Source organism: Sturnira hondurensis, unplaced genomic scaffold (assembly GCF_014824575.4).
Source record: "Sturnira hondurensis isolate 20B ecotype Veracruz unplaced genomic scaffold, ASM1482457v3 Scaffold0008380, whole genome shotgun sequence".
Lineage (NCBI taxonomy): Eukaryota > Metazoa > Chordata > Mammalia > Chiroptera > Phyllostomidae > Sturnira > Sturnira hondurensis.
The window spans coordinates 2,254,661-2,276,265 of record NW_028081011.1 but is presented as its reverse complement, the minus strand read 5'-3'; the positions used below and the strand labels follow the sequence as shown (position 1 = coordinate 2,276,265).

The 21,605-nt window shown below is 57.7% G+C and overlaps 2 protein-coding genes across 7 annotated transcripts in view; both read right to left on the bottom strand.

Annotated features, from left to right (window-relative positions):
• Positions 1 to 1,658: 1,658 nt before the first annotated feature.
• On the bottom strand, positions 1,659 to 6,672 carry UPK3B (uroplakin 3B). Of its 4 annotated transcripts, XM_037054816.1 has the most exons (6): positions 6,272 to 6,669; positions 5,994 to 6,143; positions 5,457 to 5,697; positions 4,533 to 4,612; positions 3,625 to 3,754; positions 2,880 to 3,132 (listed from the first exon to the last, which is right to left on the bottom strand). In XM_037054816.1, the coding sequence occupies exons 1-6, from the start codon at positions 6,354 to 6,356 to the stop codon at positions 2,973 to 2,975; spliced, it is 846 nt and encodes a 281-aa protein (XP_036910711.1). In that variant the 5' UTR covers positions 6,357 to 6,669; the 3' UTR covers positions 2,880 to 2,972. The 4 variants fall into 4 exon arrangements, with proteins under 4 accessions (XP_036910708.1, XP_036910709.1, XP_036910710.1 ...); XM_037054813.1 differs by lacking the exon at positions 3,625 to 3,754 and having other exon boundaries at positions 1,659 to 3,132; XM_037054814.1 differs by lacking the exons at positions 3,625 to 3,754; positions 5,994 to 6,143 and having other exon boundaries at positions 1,659 to 3,132; positions 6,272 to 6,672.
• Positions 6,673 to 9,495: 2,823 nt separating this feature from the next.
• Positions 9,496 to 21,605, bottom strand: part of DTX2 (deltex E3 ubiquitin ligase 2) — a 37,236-nt gene continuing 25,126 nt past the window's right edge. For 2 of the 3 annotated variants that reach the window (XM_037054810.1, XM_037054811.1), the window contains exons 6-11: positions 17,494 to 17,634; positions 14,486 to 14,559; positions 12,915 to 13,073; positions 12,111 to 12,272; positions 10,755 to 10,844; positions 9,496 to 10,089 (exon numbers count right to left, since the gene is read on the bottom strand). In XM_037054810.1, the coding sequence (XP_036910705.1) occupies positions 9,862 to 10,089; positions 10,755 to 10,844; positions 12,111 to 12,272; positions 12,915 to 13,073; positions 14,486 to 14,559; positions 17,494 to 17,634 (854 nt within the window). In that variant the 3' untranslated portion in view covers positions 9,496 to 9,861. The remainder of the gene's footprint in view (positions 10,090 to 10,754; positions 10,845 to 12,110; positions 12,273 to 12,914; positions 13,074 to 14,485; positions 14,560 to 17,493; positions 17,635 to 21,605) is intronic. The other variant, XM_037054812.1, reaches the window with a different exon arrangement.

Genomic DNA, 21,605 nt, shown 5'->3' with positions numbered 1-21,605 from the left:
CCTGGCTGGTGTTGCTCAGTGGATTGAGCACAGGCCTGTGAACCAAAGGGTCGCGGTTCGATTCCCAGTCAGGGGCACATGCCTGGGTTGCAGGCCGGGTCCCCAGTCGGAGACCTGTGGGAGGCAGCCATGCATTGATGTTTCTCTCCCTCTCTCCTTCCCTTCCCCTCTAAAGATAAATAAATAAAATGTTTTGAAAAAAAGAGCCTGGTGGAGCCCCGGGAGGCCAGCTGGGGTGAGAGCAGCTCCTCAGAGGGCTGGGTGGAGGTCTGCTCGGAAACTAGGGGCAGACCCAGGCATACTCAGCATGTCATTGGGGCTGTGCCTGGAGTCAGATTCTGGCACTGAGAACCAGCCACAAGAGGGCCCTGGGACATGAACGAGCCTGGAGCGATTTCTGCTCCTGGCTAACCCTCCTGCCCAGTGGGGTTCATTCATGCTTTCACTAAGCAAACACCAGCAACCCCTCTCCCTCCCCAGAGTACCCTCCTGGGCAGGCCCCGAGCTGGGCACCCTGGACCTTGAGGGCCTTGTCATCTGGTGTTGGAACCAGGTCTGAACAGGACAGTGTGAGACGGGTTCTGCTGGGGGCAGCCGGGGAGGGTGAGGTTGGGGAGCTTTTAACCCTCTTGCAATTCCAAGAGGTCAGAGGGACCTGGGCTCCAAAGCATTAGAATTTCAAAGGTGGCTGCCCAAAGGGGCTGGCTCCCATGGCCAGATGTTACCCAGGACACAGGGTCTGACTGCCTGGTTGCATTTGACTCTGCTTCTGTCTGCACCTGCAGGGGGTCTTGTGGCTGGTGGAGGTGCAGGCAGGATAAGGGAAGGGCCACCAGGGCCCAGGTGTGCATGGGATTTGAAAGCAAAGACTCTCCTGAAGAGTTTGCCTGGAATGGAGCGCTACTAAATGCCCAGAAATGCTCAGTAGCTGGCTTCCTGGCCCTGCAATACGTGGGTGAGTTTCCCCACTGCGCAACAAGAGATGAGGGCACCACCCCAGGCACGATTAGGACTAGCAATGAAGGGGACAGGCTCAGGGCACCCCTGGACCTGGTGGCGGGCAGGGCTGGGCAGAACAAGGCCAGGCTGGGCCTCATGTGTAAATGTTCCTCTTCCAAAACCAGCACAGGAACTGCTTAGGTGGTGTTATATGCAAATTGCGAGTGAAAGGAGTCCACAGAAACTGAGAGCAACTTGATGGTATATTTATTGGCCAAGTTTTAACCTGCGCAGGGGCGAACTTCCCAAATGAGACCGCAGTCCCGCGGCTACGCAGAGCCGCCAAAATGGAAGTCGCGCCAAACGCTTACAGGCTTAGGGTTTTATGGAGGCGCCGCAAGCAAGCTGGATACAGAAGCAGATGTGGCGGTTAGCGGTTGGCTCAGGGGCACAATAGGGTTACTGATCATTGGTGAGTTAACTCGTGCACTGGCTCGTGCTCCTTTACTTGATTGGTCAGTTGAGCTCGTGCACAGGGGCAAAGTTTCCCTCCCTAGTGACTGTCCAGATGGCTATCTGCCTGACTAACCTTTGCTCTTAACCCACATCCTGGAACACACCCTGTTCTTCCGGCGTGTCCCGGAGCCTCTTTGCGTTAGTTAGTAAAACACCTTTTGCTTCCTTACAGCTATGTTCTGGCTAGTTACTCTTGCCCTCAACAGGTGGAAAAGCCAGACAGCATTTATTTACCTCCAGAGAGGGGGTACCCCCGCCTGCAGGCACTGCAGTCAGGCTAAGAGGGGCCAGGGGCCAGTGGGTGGGGTAGCAGTGGACACAGCACAATGGGCAAGTCACTGAGCCTGTTTCTCCATCTAGCAAACAGTGAGGCTGTGTGGATTGGACAAGCAGAGCGTGACTGCTTATCTCTCTGGCGTGATCGAAGTGGGGCCTGGAGCCCTGACCTCCAGAGACCCTGCTAAGTGGTGCTGCTCTTTGACAGCAGATCGCCGGCCCGGAGCGGCCACCGGACGGCGCTCTGCAGGTCCGTGAGTAGGAGTGCGCATGCGGGACTGTTCGGCAATAGCTGCGGTGCACTGATCGCCCTCGTGTGGCCACAGAGGGTAACACCAGCCTTATGGGCAGATGAACGATGAAGGAATGAAACCTGTCCTCTAGTGACTGGGGGTGGGGGGTGATTGTGGACCCAAGAGAGTCCATTGGGGTGATTATCTGAGGGAGTGTGAGGCCCAGTATATGTGACAATCTGAGGGCATGACAGACTCTCAACAGTAACAGATCACATCTGGACATATTGCCATCTGAGGTCCAGAGCAGTGAGTGAGAGCTCCCCAACACCTGTCTGAGGCCGCGTGTCTAACACTGTGCCTGGCACGCAGTAGGCCCTCAACAAGTGTTTGTGGAGGGAGAGTGAGTAGGTAAGTGCGAGGGCCTCTGTGTGTGCAGGAGAGGTGGAAGTGGTGGCCCAAATCAGTGGCCAGACGATCAAAATGTGCACCTACCCTCTGACCTTCTAGCCACGCGCAGGAAGGGCCTGTGCCCAGGCACAGAGCAGGCGCCTCTGAAGGCTTCACTGCAGCCCCAGCCACTGGCCACTGGCCAACAGGACAGAGGCCTGGGAGGTCCAGGCCTCACACACCCGTGGTGCTCTCAGTTCATCTTCCTAAGTCCGCTCTAGGCCTCCACTTGGGGCCTGGAAGCTTCCAGTCAGGGTGGCCTTTCCATCCTGACTCACAGGAGGACGTGCAGAACAGAGGTACGGAGGGCAGGAGGGCAGTGGGGGCTGGATGCCCAGCCTGACCATGGCCCTCCCCCAAACTCCCCTGCATGCAGCTTCCGTTGCCTGGAGAGAGCGGGGAATGGGAAAGCCAGTCAGGGCTGCTAGAGGTGGGATTTCAGGCAGGGGGGAGTGTGCTGGGGAGGGCGTGTGGGCGCAAGGGCTGAGAAGGAGCGCTCTACCCTTGTCTCTCCTTCCCCTTCCTTCACTGCCCCAAGTGCCAGGCACATAGGCCAGGCTAGGGGCTGAGGCTGGGGAGGGGGTCCAGGCCAGGCTCGAAGCCCACCGGCAGGGTGACAGCTTCACTGGGCGGGATGTGGTGGGTCTTGTAGCGCTTGCCCTTGAAGGAGCCAATCCGAAGCTGCTCAGGGGCTTCCTCAGGCCACCACAGGCTGGAGCTGGGCAGGGAGAGGAGGAGGAGCTATGGTGCTGCTGGGTGGAGCTGGCTGCCTCTGGCAGGATCTTGTCCCCACTCCCACACTCCTCTTCCTCTGGCCTCTGATCTCCCTTCCCTCCCATCTAGAACAATCTGGAGGCCTGCCTCCTCCAGGTGGCCACCCTGAATACCCTGATGTCAATTCACTGAAATAACAGAGGGCTCGTGGGGAGAAAATGCGGCCCAAGAGGACAAGGCCAAAGCAAGGGCACACTGACAGAAAGGAGAACAGTGAGGTGTCCCCTGCTCTGAACCTATGGTCAGAAGAGCTGCTGGACCACGTGCCTCTCTGACCTCCCAGGGGAGACGCTCTGGGTGGAAATTCCCCACACAGCCCTTCCAGGGACACTGCCCAGCCAAAACCACAGGGTCAGAGAGGCCTTCCAGGCTTGGGGATCAGAGAGAGGGGAGGGGTTCCCGGTGGTCAAAGGGCCCTGGGCGTGTCACCACTCACAAGCGCACAGTGGAGGCTGCCAGAAAGGCCAGGAGCAGCAGGCCGGCCAGAGAGGAGAGGATGGAGGCGATGACTATCATGTCACCATGTCGCCGCCCTGGCCATGTGTCGATGGACTCTGGGGACTTCCCTGTACACATAGTGGCTGCTCAGAGACTGCCCCGGGACTCCAGGGCAGTCACCCCCTGCCTGTGCTCATCCCTGAGGACAGGCTCCCTCTTGTCCACAGCCTCCTGAGCCCACCCATCTCAGATGGGCACCTGCCCTGTGGCCTGCACCAGCCATCGCTCCAGCCCCCACCCTCATCTCACCTTCTAGGCTATTGCCACCAGCGTGCCCACCCATGGCTCCATGGAAGACCTCAGGACTGGCCACGAAGCTGGCCTGCTCCCTGGAGCCTGGCATGCAAGGCCTTCAGACAACATTCCACCACCCCCACCCCCAGCTTCTGCAGCCCGTCTCCCAGGTGTCTAGACACCGGACATTCTGTCCTTCACACATGCAATTTCTTTGGTCTGGTGACTCATTCATGCTGGCTTCTTGGGGCCCAGAACCTGTGGTCCCAACTGACTCTGGCCTCTTTCTTGCCCTGACCCTCCTCCCTACTGCAGTGCTGGGCCCCGGGTTGCCTCCCTGTAGGAGGGAAGGCTCTCTGACCTGGACTGGGCTGGGGCCTGGGCTCCCGAGAGCTGGCAAACATTTGGAGATGGACAGAGCCTGTGCCTCTGCTGCGTGTCCCACCCCCCAGCACAAGGTTCTATGTGGAGGGTCAGCCAGACTTGAATACTGCCACCAGCCCACATCCCATGGCAGCGACAGGAGAGGGGCAGCTGGGCGTGACCATTTCGCCCAGGGTGATGAGTCCCCAAGGGACAGCCTGGAGCCAGAAAGCCCCTCCCAGGTGTTACCTTGGTGGAGAGCAATGGGGTCGGACCACCTGGTCTCAGCCTGGGGTGAGCCCCTGGCGTCCATCAGGAGGAACTTCACCCTGGGGAGTGGAGGAGGGGTGAGGCTCAGAGCCCGACTGCCCCAGGCAGGGCACCCACTGCAGCCGGGCTCCAGGCCGCTCTCTGGGCCAGGCTCTGAGTGGCGGCTCAGCAGGTGTATGGGCTGGGGGCTCCGGGCCCCCCAGAGGAGAACCACTGGTTCTGTGCAGTCTCTGGAGCCACGGAAGCCCTCCAGTGGAGGCGAGCACCCCAGGGAGGGAGCCTAGGGACGGAGGGGTGTATTCAGGGCGCACTCAGAGCCCAGGGTCACAGGGAGGGGACAGACTGGCACTGAGGGCATGGAGGACCGTGCAGAGGAGCTCAGGTTGTGTCTTTGCAGGGGCTGGGGAGCTCTGGAAGGGTGCTGAGCATCAAGAGCCCCAGGCAGGCTGGCACTGAGGGAAGCTGGCTCTGGTGGCTGCTAGGGATGGAAGTCAAGCCGGGGTGTGGGCCTGGGGCTGAGGGGAGGAGGACCTGGCAGGGCTGGGTGAGAGGGCAGAGGGAGGCAGTGTGGAGGTGCTGGCCCCGCCCACACCACACTGCCTGCCCTGCACCCCTGCTGGTTCTCCCAGCTGGACTTGGTCTCCCTGAGGACACCTGGCCTCATCCTGTGCCCTGCGCAGCCCTGGTCTGGACACCTGCTTTCCCACCCCGGTGCTTCCCTGACCTGGACAAGTCACTTGGAGCTTCTGTGCCCTATCCCCATCCAACCCCCTCCCCCACCCCAGAGGAAGAAGCCAAGGCTTACAAATGGGAAGGGCCTGTTTCCCCTGCAGCCAGGATGGGGCTGGGGAAAGGCTAGGGAGGGCAACCCTCCTGTCCCGGGCTCCAGGCAGAGTGGCCCACCTGTAAGGTCCAGGACCGGGGAGGGGGGCATTGCAGTAGGGCGCCTGGTGGAGGTCAGCCGGGCAGTCAGGGTCGTTGCCCACCCGAAGCACAGGGATGCTGCTGCCACCCACGGGATCCTCCTCGCAGGGCAGCTGGTTCAGGGACAAGGGCAGTGTCATGTAGTGGCCATCAGTAGTCAACAGCTGAGGAGAGGCTGGGATCTCAGCCAGTGTCGTCGGGTTCTGGAAGTCCCTGGAGGCTGCAGGAGGCAGAGACAGACAGATGGGGCTGGTGGCAGGAGGAGCCGGGTCTTCTTTGCCATGACCCCGCTCTGGGGCCGAGGCCTCCAGCCCTGGCCCTCCATGCCTCAGCACCTGGAGGGCCCCCACGACCCAAAGTGGGCTTTGTCACCCTCTCAGAGCACCTTCTCCGCAAAGCCCAACTCCCACCTCACGCCCAGCTGTGGAAGGTCGCAGGCATGGAGGAGCCCCCAGAACCTGCAGTTCTCACGGCCCCGCAGCCCACCCCAGGCCCCACACCTACGCTGTGACACACCGTTGCTGAAGGCCACCACCAGCCAGACAGTGCTGGCAGCACTGGCATGACTGTCCAGCACACAGCGCGGCTGCTCCAAGGAAAATGTGGTGGCTGTCACCTTCCCTTCCAGGTCCCAGGCTGTTATCTGCGGCGTGTAGGGGATCAGCTCTGCGGCCATGGAGATAGGTGTGAAGGTCCGGGGGCTGCCCCTCCCGATCACAGGACGTGGGCTCCCCAGGTCCAGTCACTCCAGCAGGTGCCCCACAGGTGTGTCCAATCCCTGGACCCCCACTCACCCAGGTTCATGCAGGGATGGGGCCAGACCAGCGCCCCCAACAGGAGCAGCAGCCACTGGCGAGGCTGCCTCTGGGAGAGCCCCATGACGGCCGTCTTCTACCTCATCCGCAGCCTGGGGCGGCTCTGGCTGCACCCCTCCCCCAACACCTTGGGCCAGGAGAAGCTGGTTAGTCCAGCTACCAGGCTGACCAGGGGCTGGAAAGACCTGAAAATGTGCACATACCCCAACTCCTCCCCTCAGCCCAGCCGCCCCCAGGGAGCCCCACAGGCGGGGCTCTAGGGTGGGGCAGGCCAGGGCTGAGGGGGAGGCTGCTGGAGCCCAGAGCCCCCTGTCTCAGTTCAGGGCCCACCCAGCCTCCCAGCCTCCCCTTCTCCCAGCCCTGGGGAGAACAAATATTTAGAGCCTTGGGCTCAGGGCCACGTGCCTGAGATTCCTGCACCCCATGTGCCAGGAGACTCCCTCCGGTCTTCCATCCCCACCCATCCCCACCCAGGAGCAAGCCGGAGGCAGCTCCACCTCGCCCAGTCCCACCCCCATCATGACCCCCTCCACAGTCTGTCTACTCCGGCCCCTCGCAGAACATTTGGCCCTGTGGCCATCTCGTGCCCTGCCCTCCCCTCCTCAAAGCCACACCTTCCCTTGCTCCTCAGTTCCCTTGTCTGAAGAAGAACATAGAGAAAGGTCTGTAAGGCCCTTGACAGCCCGGCAAGCCCCCACGTATATTGCTCACTCCCTTCAGCTCTCACTGTATATGCAGGTGGGCAAAAGTGGTATGTGAAAGTTTATTATATTATTTTTTATTATTGTGTATTTTCCATACGAACATACTTTTGCTTTACTCTTTGTGTGTATATATATATTACGATATAATTCACATATCATAAAATTCATCCTTCAAAAGTGTACAGTTCACTGGTTTTTGCACATTAGCAAGGTTGCGCTATCGACACCAGTTCCAGAAACTTTTCGTCATCTGGAGGGAAAACTCAGCGGAGAGTCACTCCCTGTTCCCTCCGGCCTCTGGGAACCGCTAGCCTTTCTGCCTGCATGGATCTACCTACTCTAGACATTTCAAACCAAGAGAATCACAGTGTGTGGCCTTTTGTGTCTGTCTGGCTTCTTTCACTTGGCATAATGTTTTCAAGGTTCATCCATACTGTGTATGAGAGTACTCAGTACTTCATTTTTTTAAAAATCCTCACCTGAGGACATACTTTATTGATTTTAAGAGAGAGAGAAACATCGATGTGAGAAGCATGCATTGGTCGCCTCCTGTACCATAGTGCCCCGATCGGGGATGGAACGTGCAACCCAGGAGTGTGCCCTGCTGGGGCGAACCCACGAGGTTCCGGTGCTTGGAAGGCGGCCCCGGCCACCCGAGCCACTCGGCCTGGGATGTGCTGCGTTGCACAGGTAGACCATTTCCCCATTCATCAGCTGGGGGGTATTTGCGGTGTTCCACTTTGGGGCCATTATGAATAATATCCATATGAACATTCATGTTTCGGTGTCGACATGTTTTCAGCTCTTGGATATGAACCTAGAAGTGGGACCGCTTAGTCACGTGGAGACCGCGTTTTCAGAAACGCCTCGACGCTCTCCAAAGCAGCTGCGTTTCACTCCCCACCAGCGAGCGCCGGCCAGAGCTCCAGTCCTCCACCTCCTCATCGACGCGTCATTTTCCTTTTTATTTACCGATGATAACCATTCTCATGGGTATGAAGAGGTGTCACCTTGCGGTTCCGATCGAGGTCTCCCTGATGACGTTGAGCATTTTTCATGTGCCTGTCAGCTGCCTGTGTGTTTTCTTTGGAGAAAAGTCCTTTGCTTTTTTTTTTTCAGTCCTCATCCGAGGACATGCTCATTGATTTTAGAGAGAAGGGAAAGGAGAGAGAAAGAAAGGGAGAGAAATATTGATGTGAGAAACACCAAGTGGTTGCCTCTTGTATGCACACCGACCAGGATGAACCCGCAACCTAACCATGTGCCCTGACTGGGAATCGAACCTGCAGTTCTCAGTTCGCAGGATGATGCCCACCCGAGTCACAGCTGACAGGACTTTGTTTTAAAAATTGGGTATTTGTCTTTTTATTACTGAGTTGCTGAGTTCCTTATGCAGTCTGGACACGAGACCCTTATCAGGTAGATTCTGCAAGCACTTTCCCCACTCCGACTCCCATTACACTTTAATGTGGGGTCCAGAGGGCAGCATCATCGGCGCCCACGGATGCCCATGCTCTGGGAGCCAGCAGAGCAGGTCTCATCCCGGAGCCCAGCGGGCCCTGCCCGCCACAGGACCAGCTCCTCCAGGAGGCTCGGTGAGCAGTGTGCAGAGCCCGCAATACCTTTAGGGGCCCGGGAAAAGTCTTGATTTCTTTTAAAATCAGAAGGAGAAAAGTGAACTTTTAGATGGGAGAAAATGCTCTAATGTATGTTCATCTTTGGACCATCACATCGTAAGACAGAATTTAACTTTTTTCTTATGGAGAAAGGGACTTGCAAAGGCAAAAGTGCCCGCCCCCCCTCAAAACGGAGCCCTGTGTGCCCCTCGGGTCCCAGGCCCCAAGCACTCCCCAACCCCACCCTGCCGGCAGACAGCAAGTGAGGGAGTATTTGGTCCTCCCTCTGAGAGGTTGCCGAAGAACTTTGAGTACGGTATCAAACCAATCCTGGCCCAGAGGTCAGCTCTGGTCTACCACTAGCTGGGACCTTGGGCCAGTCACTACACCCTTGAGCCTCCGTTTCCCCATCTGTGAAATGGAGACAGCAGCACCTGCCCCTGTGAGCAGTGTCCCCAGAACCTGGGGAATATGGGAGGGTGGGCCCTAAGTTGCTGGACTTCACACAAGAACAGGAGTTGGGGGGCTGGGGAGCAGCACAGGTCAGTGCCGTGGGCTCTCCGGCCCTCACTGCAGCCTGTTTGTTTTGTTTGGTTTTGAATTTTTTTAATTGATCTGAGAGAGAAAGGAAGGCGGAGAGAGAGAAAGAGAGAGATCAATTTGTTGTTCCACTTATTTATGAACTCATTGGTTGATTCTTCTATGTGCCGACTGGGGATCTCACCCGCAACCGTGGTGTAGCGGGACGACACTCTAACCCAGAGCAGCCTGGCCAGGGCTGGCCTCAGTCTGCAGGTGGGAAATGGGAGCTGATACAGCAGGACACACGCATGTAGGCCTCCATACATCACACATGCTGACAAACACACCAGGGCCTGCTGACTTTGGCTATTAGGCATTTATTGCAAACAACATCTGAGGTATGAGAAGCTGATCCAGATCTATGCCTGCCCCTGACTGGGGTGGCGGCAGTCTCTCCTCACCCCATGCCAGGCCCCCAGCACTGAGGTAGCTGCATCGTAAGCCCCCACAAGAACAACTCCCCAGGCTTGCCCAATTGCCATGCAGACCCAGGCCTGGAGAGGAAGAGGAAGGAGGAAAGGCAAACGGGAGAAGCCTCAGCTTCGGTGGAAAATGCCCACACCCCTGACAAACATTTCAGCCTCCAAGGAAAGGCACCTTCCTGCCTGTCCACACCAGGGCAGCCCAGCTGGCAGCGGGATGGGGCGCTGGCTGCCAAGCTGGTGGGTCACTGCTGCTCCAGGCAGTCCTCAGTCACCCCCTGAGCGGCCAGCTCGGTCAGCACGTTCTGCAGGTAATTGGGGTCAGGGTAGCCGTGGCCTGTCACGTTGCGGTCCATCTCGGTCTTGTGGTGGATCTCATTCCACACCACGGTGTCAGTCTCGCCTGTGGTGCTGGACGTGCCCACTGTGAAGATAAGCCGCCGTTTCCAGGCCACCTTCAGGAGCTCTAGGACCTGCCCCGGAGGAAGAGGAAGAAAAAGAAGACATGAGGCTGTGGGGAAGGGTGAGTAAGCATTGGCCTGTCCCTCCACAAGATGTTTCACCCTGGGGCAGGGGTGGGCAGGCCACAGGATGGGAGCACCCACTGCCCGCCCCCACTAACCTGCCCCAGTGATAAAGATGAAGACAGCAGCACCACCCACCCACCACCGTCAGCCGTGGGCAGCGCAGTGCCACCTGCTAGGCTCTGGTCCATTTAACACGCACAGTTAACTAGTGGCAGGGCCCTGAGAGCTGGCCCTTCCTCCTCTCCGCTCCCTCCCGCCGCCGCCTGAGTGATGTCACCTGTAGTCCAGGGTGTGAGGCCTGTCTGTGGGGTCCCCAGCCTCCAGCTGTAGCCCTGACACCCCTGGAATGCCAACTACTGAGCTGACAGTGCGGCAGGACCCCACACTAGGCAGCTCCAGGATGACTCGCCTTGGCCCCCCCATGGCTGGGACAGTGCTGCCACCCACTCGGCCCCCAAACACCTGGACTATTCCCTCTTCCAGGTACATTTAGGACGAGCTCCCCGGCCATCAGTGAGTCCAGGCCTCCCTGCTCTCTCCCGTTCCAGAGCCAGCAGCTGGGCACAAGCCTGCCACTGTGAGTGTCGGGGGGAGCCATCCCCTCACTTTACCTTGCGGCCCTGAGCATTGTCCGGAAGGTAGCACTGGCGGGGAAACCCTCTGGCGGTGAATGGCTTCCCAGGGTTGGGGTGCTCAGGGCCCTGCAGAAGGAAGACATGGGAGTGGGAGTGCTCACGGAGGCCCAGCCTCGCCTTCTGCCCTCCTGGCCGGAGCCATTCCTGAGCTCGAATGACCAAATACATTGCTGCCTCTCTCTGATCCTGCCCCTGGGAGACCCGGTGTGAACAGCTCCCTGAAAGCGTGCCGCTGCCCTGGAACCAGGCCCCACCGCCGCCAACGCTCTGTCTCCCTGATGAGACCACCCCACCCCCACCCCCAGAGGCTCTGCTTCTTCGGCAACCCTCCAGGCCCCAGGCTCCCTGGACTGGATGGCAGGGCTGCCAGCCTTCGGGCCGCCCTCGCTCCCACACACAGGCCCCTCCGCTTTTCACTCTAGAGCAGGGGTGTCAAACTCATTTTCACTGGGGGCCACATCAGCCTCGCAGTTGCCTTCAAAGGGCTGAATATAATTTCAGGACTGTATAAATGTTAACTACTCCTTAACAGTTAAGTGAGAGCTTGGGGCTGCTGCCAGGTAGAAACAAGGTGCCAGGCCGGATTCAGCCCACGGGCCCTGGGTTTGCCGCCCGTGCTGTAGAAGTAGCTGGAGCAGGGCCCTGAGACAGTGGTAGTGGTCTCGACAGGAGTGTGTGCCACCGACAGCTCCAACCCTGTCTAGAATACATTAATATTTCACTCTGAGCCCAGAAGAAGTAGAAGGAAATCAGGGAAAAGCACATGACCTTCAGGCTCCTGGTCCCCACCGCCCTGTATCTTCCCAAACCATCCCAGGCTCTCAGATCAACCCTGGCCCAAGGAAGGAGGCCTAAGGGGCGAGTATTCCTTTCTGGGTCTCCACTGGGACCCCAGGACCTTGTGCTAGGGTTCCTGTCCTGTTCCTGACATCCAGACCCAACCCTGCTGCTCCCAGCCCAGGCCTGCTCTGGCCACTCAGCCAGTCTCTCCATCAGTCTTCACTGCTGGCACCTCCCCACCCTGTTCTGTGCCCCTCCAGATGGCTCCTGCCCCTCAACATGTGTCCCTCCGGCTTATATACTTGGCCTTCTGCCCTGGGCAAATCCAGTTAAGACGTCTCTGCCTCCAGGAAGCCTTCCCTATCTCAGGAAAGGGCCCTGTGCTTCCGAGGCCCTGAGAGCTTGTTTTGGCCCAGCACTAACCCCTCCTGATTCCTGGAAGCCTACACTGAGCAACCTGGGCATCCTGCAGTGCCTGGGGGCAGGCTGCTGGGAGAGGGGCTGACTGCAGGAAGATCCGAGGACGCGCCTCTTGTGCTAGCGCCCTCTTACCTGAATGCCGTGAGGAATGTTGTAAACTATGAGTATTGTCCCACAGTCTTCGTGGCCAGGGAGGGACACCTGGAAGCTGAACACTTCCATCTTCCCCCGAGGCTGGGTCCCAGTTTTCTCTCCATAGATGGTTTTGCAGGAAGGACACTGTAAACTGCCATCCTGGACAAGGCAGAACACCACTCACTGAGCTGAGAGCACTGAGAACGCACCAAGACACAGCTGCCTGCCACCTAGATGGGAAGGAAGCCTGCAGGGGGACTGGCCGGCTGCTGTCACACATCAGGTTCCAGGCAGATGGCCCAGCTCCCAGGCAGCCTCCTTGCAGAAACTTGATTCCAACAGCTTCCTTAGAAAGATAAGTTTTGCACCAGAAACTCATTATATAATTTGCACTAAAGGATGGAAAGTACCACGAGACTGGTGTCAGGTAGAACAATCAAGTTTATGAGCAAAAGTTCCCGCAGTCTAATCACACTTTGAATCCAACAGAAACCCCTGTGACGGGCCAACTGTTGGTGCTGGCACAGGGAGCACGAGGTGCTGCGGAGAAAGGCCAGGCCCAGGTCTGCCACGGACCTGGTTCCTCCGTCCTCCCCACCCCGTCCACTGGCTAAACCCCACTGAAGGAAGTGCAGCCAGGAGTCACCTGCTGCCCCCAGATCCACTCCCCCATCCTGTCGCAGGGCAGGGGCTGCTTCTGAGCACACCCGGGTCCTCCCCAGCACAGTCCCAGCCACCTGCTCAGGGGCAGTATGATGGGGACAGGCCGCCCGACCCCGCCCTGGGCCGGCACGCAGGTACCTTGTTCCCATTGCAGTACATGGCCAGCAGGCAGAGCAGGTGGAAGGTGTGGCTGCACTTGGTGAGGCGGCCCACGGCCACGGGCCCGATGGTCTTGCTGTTGGTCACATCACTGTACCCAGATGCCATGGACAGTTTCTCCATGCAGATGATACAGTCCTGGAGGGGGACCAAACACAGGGGACACTCACCAAAGGAGAGACTGCATAGAAAGAGGGGACTCGAAGGAAAAAACCTTCATCTGCTGAAATGTCAGTATCACGGTCAAAGTCAATTCAATAGTCATCTGTTGCAGAGGCTGAGAACACAGACGAGTTACTGGCATCTGCTCCCCAGGAGCTCATCACGGTAGGAGGGGTGACTGTAGCATGAGCCTGGGGGCCAGTGCATTACCAGAAGCAGAGGCCAGTACAGCAGCAGGAACAGCCAGACAGAGAAAACAGGAGAGGCCCTCTAAGCTGGGTGTACAAGGGAAAAGGGACTTGTCAGATGGACAAGTGCGGGAATGGACATTCCAGACGAGGAAAGAGAATGATCTGAAGCATGAACCAGCATATAGTGGGGCTCCTGCTAGAGGTGGGGCGAACGGGGTGGGGGATGAGACAAGACGGGGAGGGGGCCGGATGCCGGAAGCTTCTGATCATGTTCAGGGGTTGGGGCTTTGTTGCACACCTCAGGGCTGCACTGAGGGGTTTTAAGCAAGGCAGTGGGGGTACTACCATGATCACGTCTGGGTGCCCGCTGTGGAGACAGCAGTTTGGAGAGGAGGAGCCTGGGGGCAAAGAAGCCCAGTTGTGCCCCATGAGCACAAGGGAAAAGAGAAAGATTGAATGCTGTGAGGTGGGAGCAGAGGGGGCTGAAATAACAGTGGGGGAGGCAGGATGCTTTTCGGACCAAGGCGCTCCCAACCAGTGCCTCGCACACTCTAGACCTGCAGGGGAAACAGCCAGCTGAGGAGTCCTCGGTTCTGTACTGGAAGGACCGACATTGAGCCCACTTCCTCCAGATGCTCCAGGACGCTCCATTCGAATCAGAGCAAAGTGGCACTTGTAGCCCTCAAATGTGGGTCCACAGAGAGACATTTGTGTCCTACCTAAGCTATTATGGGACCCTGGCAGATCCTGTCACTTACAGGTACCTGACTTGCCCTCCCAGCAGCCAAGGGGGCAGGACTGCTGTCCGGACAAGGCCACCGCCCTTCCACACCAGCATCAGCCCTCAGGGAGTGGGGCAGGCTCTCCCACCCTTCGTGTCTGAGCCTCCTGCCCTCAGAGGGCACAGTGTACACAGAGGGCCCCTGGGAGGCACGGAGCACACAGAGGCCCATGCAAGAGAAGAGCTTTGCTCAGCATCACACCTGTTTGGAGCAAAGCTAAGACCAGAATCCAAGTTTGTCTTGTCTTGGCAAGGCCTGCCTCCTACAGGAGGTGAGAGGTTAAACCCAAGTGCCCCGAGCACAGTGCCAGCGTCTGGAGCTGCCCTTCCAGCAGAGGCCAGACTGGTGTCCTCAGGTGCAGCTGCCCCTTGTTTCCAAACAAAACTAAACGCAGTGTGGCTCCTGTGACACCTACCTCATCCGGGGCTGTTTTTAGCTCTTCAGTATAGTTTCTTATCACCTGCTCTGGCTCTGGCTTTGGAGGCCCTCCTGGAAGAGAGGAGATCATCAGTAGGGTCCCAATGAGTATAAATGGAGGTGCAGAAACTGGAAAGGAGGACAAGGGAGAGGGACAAGCTGCCAGGAGGGATATTAGAGGGGCCGAGGCAGGGAGGCTGGCATGCAGAGGGGAAGAGACCTGGAGCCAAGCAGAACACTGTTGCCTGGAGGACCCCTAGCCAGGTCCGCCCACTGAGGGCCCAGCCCCAATAGCCCTGGCGGCAGAGGAAGAGGGGCAGAGACCATAGCTGGTCATAGCCTTCGGGTCCCTGTGCACATTTGGTCAGGAAACTGGACCCAGGCTCCTCGGACAACATGCAGAAGAGCCGAAGAGCGGTTTCTAAAGCAAACGACTATGGAGCACGTACTGGCGGTGTTATTTCACTCCTTCCACTGTTCGGGTAAGAAAGTCTCGGTGACAGAAGTTTTATGAGGCAAGTGCATCACGGGCGCCTACCCAGTGCAGGTGTCTTTTGTGCATGCTGACTACAGCCAATGGCCACACTGACACTGTCACAATAAGAGGCAAAGTCTTCTTGAGCCTGTCCCTGGGCTGTGGTGTCTTAGTGACACATCTACTCAGTTCCTAAGGCAAGCGACTCTGGGCAGCAGCGAATGTGTGCAGCAGGGAGGTGTCCTGGCTGCCCAACCCTCTCAAACCTGCCAATCCTCTGTGCGCACATGCAAGAAGCCAGGAGGGGAGCCCTGCACCTACATAAACACTGACCCTGAGCCGACAGGCCTCACCCAAAGGTAAGGCACTCCCCAGCCAGCAAGAGGGAATCTGCAGAGTGGGGGGGGGGGAGTTTGTCCAGACACAGGCAGCAGCGGAATCAGAGAGAGGGCGGTGGCAAAGCTCATGCGAGAACAGAAAAGAGGGGCCAGGAAGACCAGAGCAACCTGGGAAAGCAGCCATCCAGAGGCCCTTGTCCTGCCTCAAGGTAATTGGGGAGATCCTAGCCTCTAAGACTAAGGGGCTCTGGTTTCAACTCAAGCTCATGGCTGTCAGCCTGTGGCTCCAAGGACTCAGCAAGCCTGAGGCTTCAAACACTGAGCTCCCTTCAGACCAGAGGCCAGGTAATGTTAGGAGAGCGCAGAAGCTGGGACCGGACGGGACACCACTAGGTTGGATTCTGGCTCTCATGCCGGGACCAAGTCACGTTACCTCCGAGTCTCAGTTACCTTGTCTAAAAAGTGGAGACCTAATACCAACCAAAGCTGATAGCTATAAAGGAATCAGCTGCTATTACCTGAAAGGCATCTATAGGCAAAAGAATACCACACTCTATACCCCCGCCATACACACCTATACACAAACACCCTCCACTACACACACACACACACACACACACTCACTCACTCACTCACTCATTCACTCTTCTAGGACCTGACTCTGGTCAGTGTGGTGGAAAAGCCAGGCCACGGCACAATACCATCAGCACCGAGTGGCTGCCTGGAATCAGGGACTCTGCTCAGACTTTGGGGAGGAGACTCAGAAAAGCCTGGCAGCTACAGGGCAGTCTCCAGATGAGCGCAGGACCCCAACCACCAGAACTAGCCACCAGCCCCCTTCTGGTGAGACTCAGCTCAGCAACCCACTCCCCCACCCCCACCCTGGCGCAGGCAGCCTTTCAGAACTGAAGGTAGCTTTTCGTGAGCCACGTTTCTCCAGGGGAGCCAGCCAGGTGACCACCACCCCATGAAAGGACCATCTGAGCCCAGGAAGGCCAGCCAGGAGGTCTGCCAAGAGCCTGTGCTCTCTTTTTAAAAAAAGATTTACTTATTTTTTAGACAGAGGGGAAAGGAGGGAGGAAAGGAGGAAGAGAAATGTTGATGTGAGAAAGAAATGCCGATCGTTGCCTCTCCTATGTGCCCCAACCAGGGACGGAGCCCACAACCCAGGCACGTGCCCTGACCAGGAATCGAGCAGGAGACTTTTTACTTTGTGGGACGATGCTCAGCCCACTGAGCCACACCAGTGAGGGCAAGAGCCTGTGTTCCTTCCGGGCAGAGTAAGAACTGGAATGGGGTCAGGAGCTTGGTGCCTGCCCCGATTGCTGGGGGTAAGGGTGGGAGTGGGCTGGAGTCGGGCAGGGAAAGTCCTGCCCCTGCCCCGGGCCTTTCATCTACCCTGAGGGGTACGGATCAGACAGGCAGTGGACATGATCAGGTGATCCGCAGCCGCCCTTAATATGTGCCCTTAATATGTACTTTCTATTCCTCCCACAACCTATGTGCTAAGTAGGAGGCACCAGCTCATGAATGGAGGAGACAAAAACCCAGGAATGGCTGAGCTAGGGCTGTGCTCCCTGCTCACACCACCCTGAAGGTAACTTTCAGCAGTCCACGCTTCTCTGGCCCGTGATGGACCCAGGGCACAACTGGCTTTAGAAATGAGTTTAGAACCTAGTTACCCACAGGCCACTCCACACAGATCTTGCTAAAACTCACAGAACCTTCTATGGTTCTAAACTCCCACTTCCTCAGACAGGTGACGGGCAGAGCAGTGGTCACTGGGAGACGCCTGTGAAGCAGACCCACCTGGGGCACCAGACAGGACTGGAGGCCTTTCCTGAGACAGACACTGGCCCCGTGGAAGGGACAGAGCTGTCCCTTACCCTGGATCAGGCCTCAACCCACACCCGTGTTCACAAAGTCACAGTGTCCTCAAACACAGGCCATTCGCACTCCAGCTGCTCCAGGGAGATGAGACCTGAACTCTGGGACTGCAGGGCAAAGGAGATTCCCGAGAGGCCACCACTGCTGCTAAGGGCAGGGAGGAGGGCAGCAGCCCACGGCCTGGCAGGCGAAAGACTCAAAGAAGGGCCATGGGAGTCGAAGAGCGACTGATGCAGGGGAGTCAGAGGCAGCAAGACTCGGAGGCGGCTAAGCAGAGGCCAGAGAAGATTTGTGAGCAGAAACTACCTTTCATGGACATTTTCCTCAATCTCTTAACTGAGCTGTGACTTTTAGAGGCCAGACAGGAGGCGGGAGGGCTGGCGGGCTGGGGTGCGCGGCTAAGACACACAGGGAGTCCGATGGCTGACATCAGAACACTCGTCATGCCTACACAAGGTGCGAGATCAGACATGCAGAGGGGAGAAACGTTAGGAGGAATCATCTGGCCCGTGACGTCCACAAACCCTAGCTCAGTCCAGGTGGCACTGTGAATGGCCATCAGGACCCACTGGCCTCCCTGGGGAATCTGGCGGCTCAAGGCTGCCAGGGCTTACCCTGGCTGGCAGGACTGTACTCCAGGCAAGGGACCTGTGCGATGCCCAAGTCATTGGAGCCCCAGCCCCAAGTACCACAGACGTCCACACAAGGAACCGATCAGCCTGCGCCCAGAGCACACAGGGGTGGTGAAGCCGTTTGCCTCAGGAGGACACAGGCAGACTGCCACCCAAGAAGCCTCCTGAGCAGTTCCGGGTGCTGTCTCCCCAGGCCAGGCTCAGGGAAACAGACCAGAAGGGCGACATGGGAGGGTGCGGCCAAGCTAATACAGACGGGATCTCAAGCTCAGTGCTCCCCATGTTCCCCCTGCACACCCCTCTGGCTCCAGTCACTGCCTCCAGTGGGATACTGTCACTTTCCATGTCCCATCTGGGCTGTCCAGATGGCTTCAGTGCCACTGCCAGGGCGGGCAAGCAGGAAGGCTGACCCCTGAACCTGCTCTCCAACTGAGGCATCCCCCACAGCCCATGGGACGGTTCCTCTGCAGCAGCAACAGTCCCAGGCCATGGCTTCCTTCGCCAGGCCCTCAGCTGGGGCTTAAACAGCCCCTCTGCTCTGGGTGCATACCCACAGGGGGAGGGAGCTGCAGCAGGCAGCCCTGCGGGGATGGACTGTCCATGCTTGTCGTACTTCCTGATGTCTGCAGGGGACAGCCTCACTCCTCAAGTCCTACCTGACCCTCACCCCACACTGCTCCCTTCACAACCCAGGAGGACCAGACACTTCCTAGAACACAGCATGTCCTCCTCTTGGAGTCCTGACTCCTGCCACTCCCCAGCCTACCCTGCTGTCCACCGCACCACTTCCCTAATCCCTCCTGTCCTGTCTGGCTCAAAATCATCTCCCAAGGGGGAAGGGAGCTCCAGGTTTCCTTGGGCACCTCCCTGGGTATGGCATTCTGGGCACTCAGAATCTGACTAGGGGACTGGGGAAGTCCCAGCCTAGGGAAGTGGAGGTCTTGGCCCTGCTGTGTCCCATTCCCCACCCAGGCCAGGCAGACAAAGCTGCCACCCCAGAGGCAACTCGGAGGGGTGAGGAGACACAGGTGTCTCCTTGGGATCCATCAGGCCACTGCAGCATCTACCAGAACGAAGGCTCCTGAAGTGGCAATGTGCCAGTCAAGGACAGAAGCAGGCACCAGCCAGCGGCCTGGGTGGCACAACGAAGGGATGTTGTGGTGACCGCTCAGTGGGAGACCCCAAAGTACACATTAAAGGATCCAAGTTGGACCCTGGGCACCTGCTCATCAGGCAATGCAATGCCACCAGTGCCCCAAGGTTTGCTCCCGGGCTCAAATGTGGATTCCCTCGGGAACTAAACATCAGGCAGACTGACAAGTGGACATGGGACAAAAAGATGGAGAGAACAGGAATGACTCCTTAGCAGAACCTCGGGCCTCTGTACTGACCATGACCTCTCCCTCCAACATCAACTAGCTCCCTCAGTTCAGCCAGACCTCTCCTCCAGCGTCGTCTCAGCAGGCAACCTGACCACCCCATCCACAAAGGCCATGCCCCCTCCAACCCTGCCTCTTTTACTCTGCTTCACTTTCTTACCACCTGAGGGGACTGTTACCTGTTTTTGTGACTGCTTTCCCCTACACCAAGCACCTAGGGAGGGCCGGTTCACAGGAGGTGCACAGCACCTCTCTGCTGGAGGACAAAGACACCTCTGGGGCACCATCACCAGTCCCCAGCATGCACAACACTCCTGCCCTTTTCAATGCGGGACTCATTCCCCTGAAATGGGAGTCACGGACACAGGTCTCTACTTAGGAGCCTACAGAGATCAGCATTCTTGTGAGACAGTATCAAAATCATGCCATACCAAACACTTCACAGAAGCAGCGTCCAGTGGACAGGGTGGTCAAGGACACCAAGGGTGGACCATCACATCTTCCCCAAAAGCCAGGGTGCAGGACAGCTTCCCTAACATCCCTGTCTAGCAGCTCAGAGAGCCACAGCTTTTCTTCCACTCATCTGACCTGTCACAGCCCCCGGAGAGTAGAGGCTAGTACACAGACAGATATGTGACCACCCCTTTCTGACACCAAAGGTCAGCCTTCCATCCAGTGACCAGGGCTCAGGTCCAAGCTTACCCTCCCCTACCTCTGCCCCCGCTGAGCAGGGACCAAGCCCAGCACCACTCCTCCGGGGCTGACTGATCTCAGGCAGGCTGCAGCCGCACAAAATGCAGGGACTCCCCATCCCTCACAGGGTAGGAACCTAGCCCCAGCACCAGAGGCCCATTTCACAAGCCCCCAAAACAGAGGTCTGGGCCATGCCACAGCCAGTGAAGCTGTCACTTGAGGCACTCCCGACCCGACGTGGAGGTGGCTCCCCTGTGGACTTCCTCCACCAGTGCAGAGGGGTACACAGTGCAGCAGCAGGGCCGCTGTTTGTAAACCTACCTGCAAAACCCTGTGTGAGAGTGCCCACATCACTGCAGCCGTGCCTGAATCCATATCCCCAAATCCATACACACAGCCCAGGCTGAGAGAACATTCTCCAGGCCTTGCTTCTTAAGGGCTGGCCTGGGATCCCTTGTTCTCTGGTGCCCTAGGCGACAATCCTACCAACAGGTGTAAGCCAGAGCCTTTTGTTCAGTGTAGGCAGCAAAGATGCTGTGGCAAAAATATCGGCCACAATAGAGAACAATCTGGGACCTAGTCCAGAGGGATCCTCAGCCCCAAGAGCAGAAGGGGAGCCAGAGCTACTCAATACCAAGACCACTTCTGGAAGTTCTTATAACATGTGTGTTAAAGCCCCAGTGCTTACAGAGTGGAACAGAGCTGCGTCATGTGCGAGCTGGGCCTGTTCACCTTTCTCCAACAAGACCACCGCCACAAACATGCATCCACTTGCACACGTGTACACACATGTCTGACTAATCTATGGCATCTGGTGCCACATGAAGACCTAAACTGGGCAGGAAATTTCTAGTCACCACCTTTGCTCACGGTCCTCTCGGCTCCAGCAGAGGGTTAATAGCTAAGCACCTGAAGCAGGTGGTGGAGGGCCTCTCCCCTCCTGGGGCCTTGCCAGCCCCACTCGCCTACCTTCTATCACCTCCTTGACTGGTCCTTCCATTTCCTTCAAGGGCTCTCTTCCCAGTGTCCTACTCATGGTCTCTATGAGCTCACACACTCCCAGGGGGGGCAGAGGCCACCCCACTACACCCCAGACTGTCTGAGTCCCACATCCAAATTCCCATTGCCTCCAGGCCAGTTCTCCCTGTCTATACACAGTCATTGCTCCTACCCCCACCCAACGTTCCCACCAGACTCAGGAGTGGCACAGTGTAGTAACTAAGCTGACAGAATGCTTTGGGCTATAGCCCAGCTCCCCAGGGGCAGGCTGGCTGATTTGGGGAAGTTTTGCAATTCTCTGAGCCTCAGTTCCCTCAAGCATAAAATAGGAATAAAATTTCCCCCCTCACAGAGCCATGACTTGGATGAAGTGAATCAACACCCTACAAAGCTCCTAGTTAGTCCTCCCTGACAACTTATCACAGCTCTGCCGTCTGCAGCTCTGCCCCAGGCCTCATTCTAGCCCTTCTCGCTCCCAGCCTGGCCCGTCACCAAGTCAGAAGCTCTTACCTCCATCCCACTGCCTCGGCCTTCGTCGGGCCTTGGCTGGCTTACCTGAGGCATGAAGTCAGGCTCCACAAGGGTCTCCTGCCTCCAGGACTGTCTCTTCCAATGCCACGTGCCACCACAATGACTCACCGAACACACTCACTCTGCTTCCCTTACTCCCCTGCTTTGATCTTTAACTGACGGAGCTTAACTACATTTAGTCTAC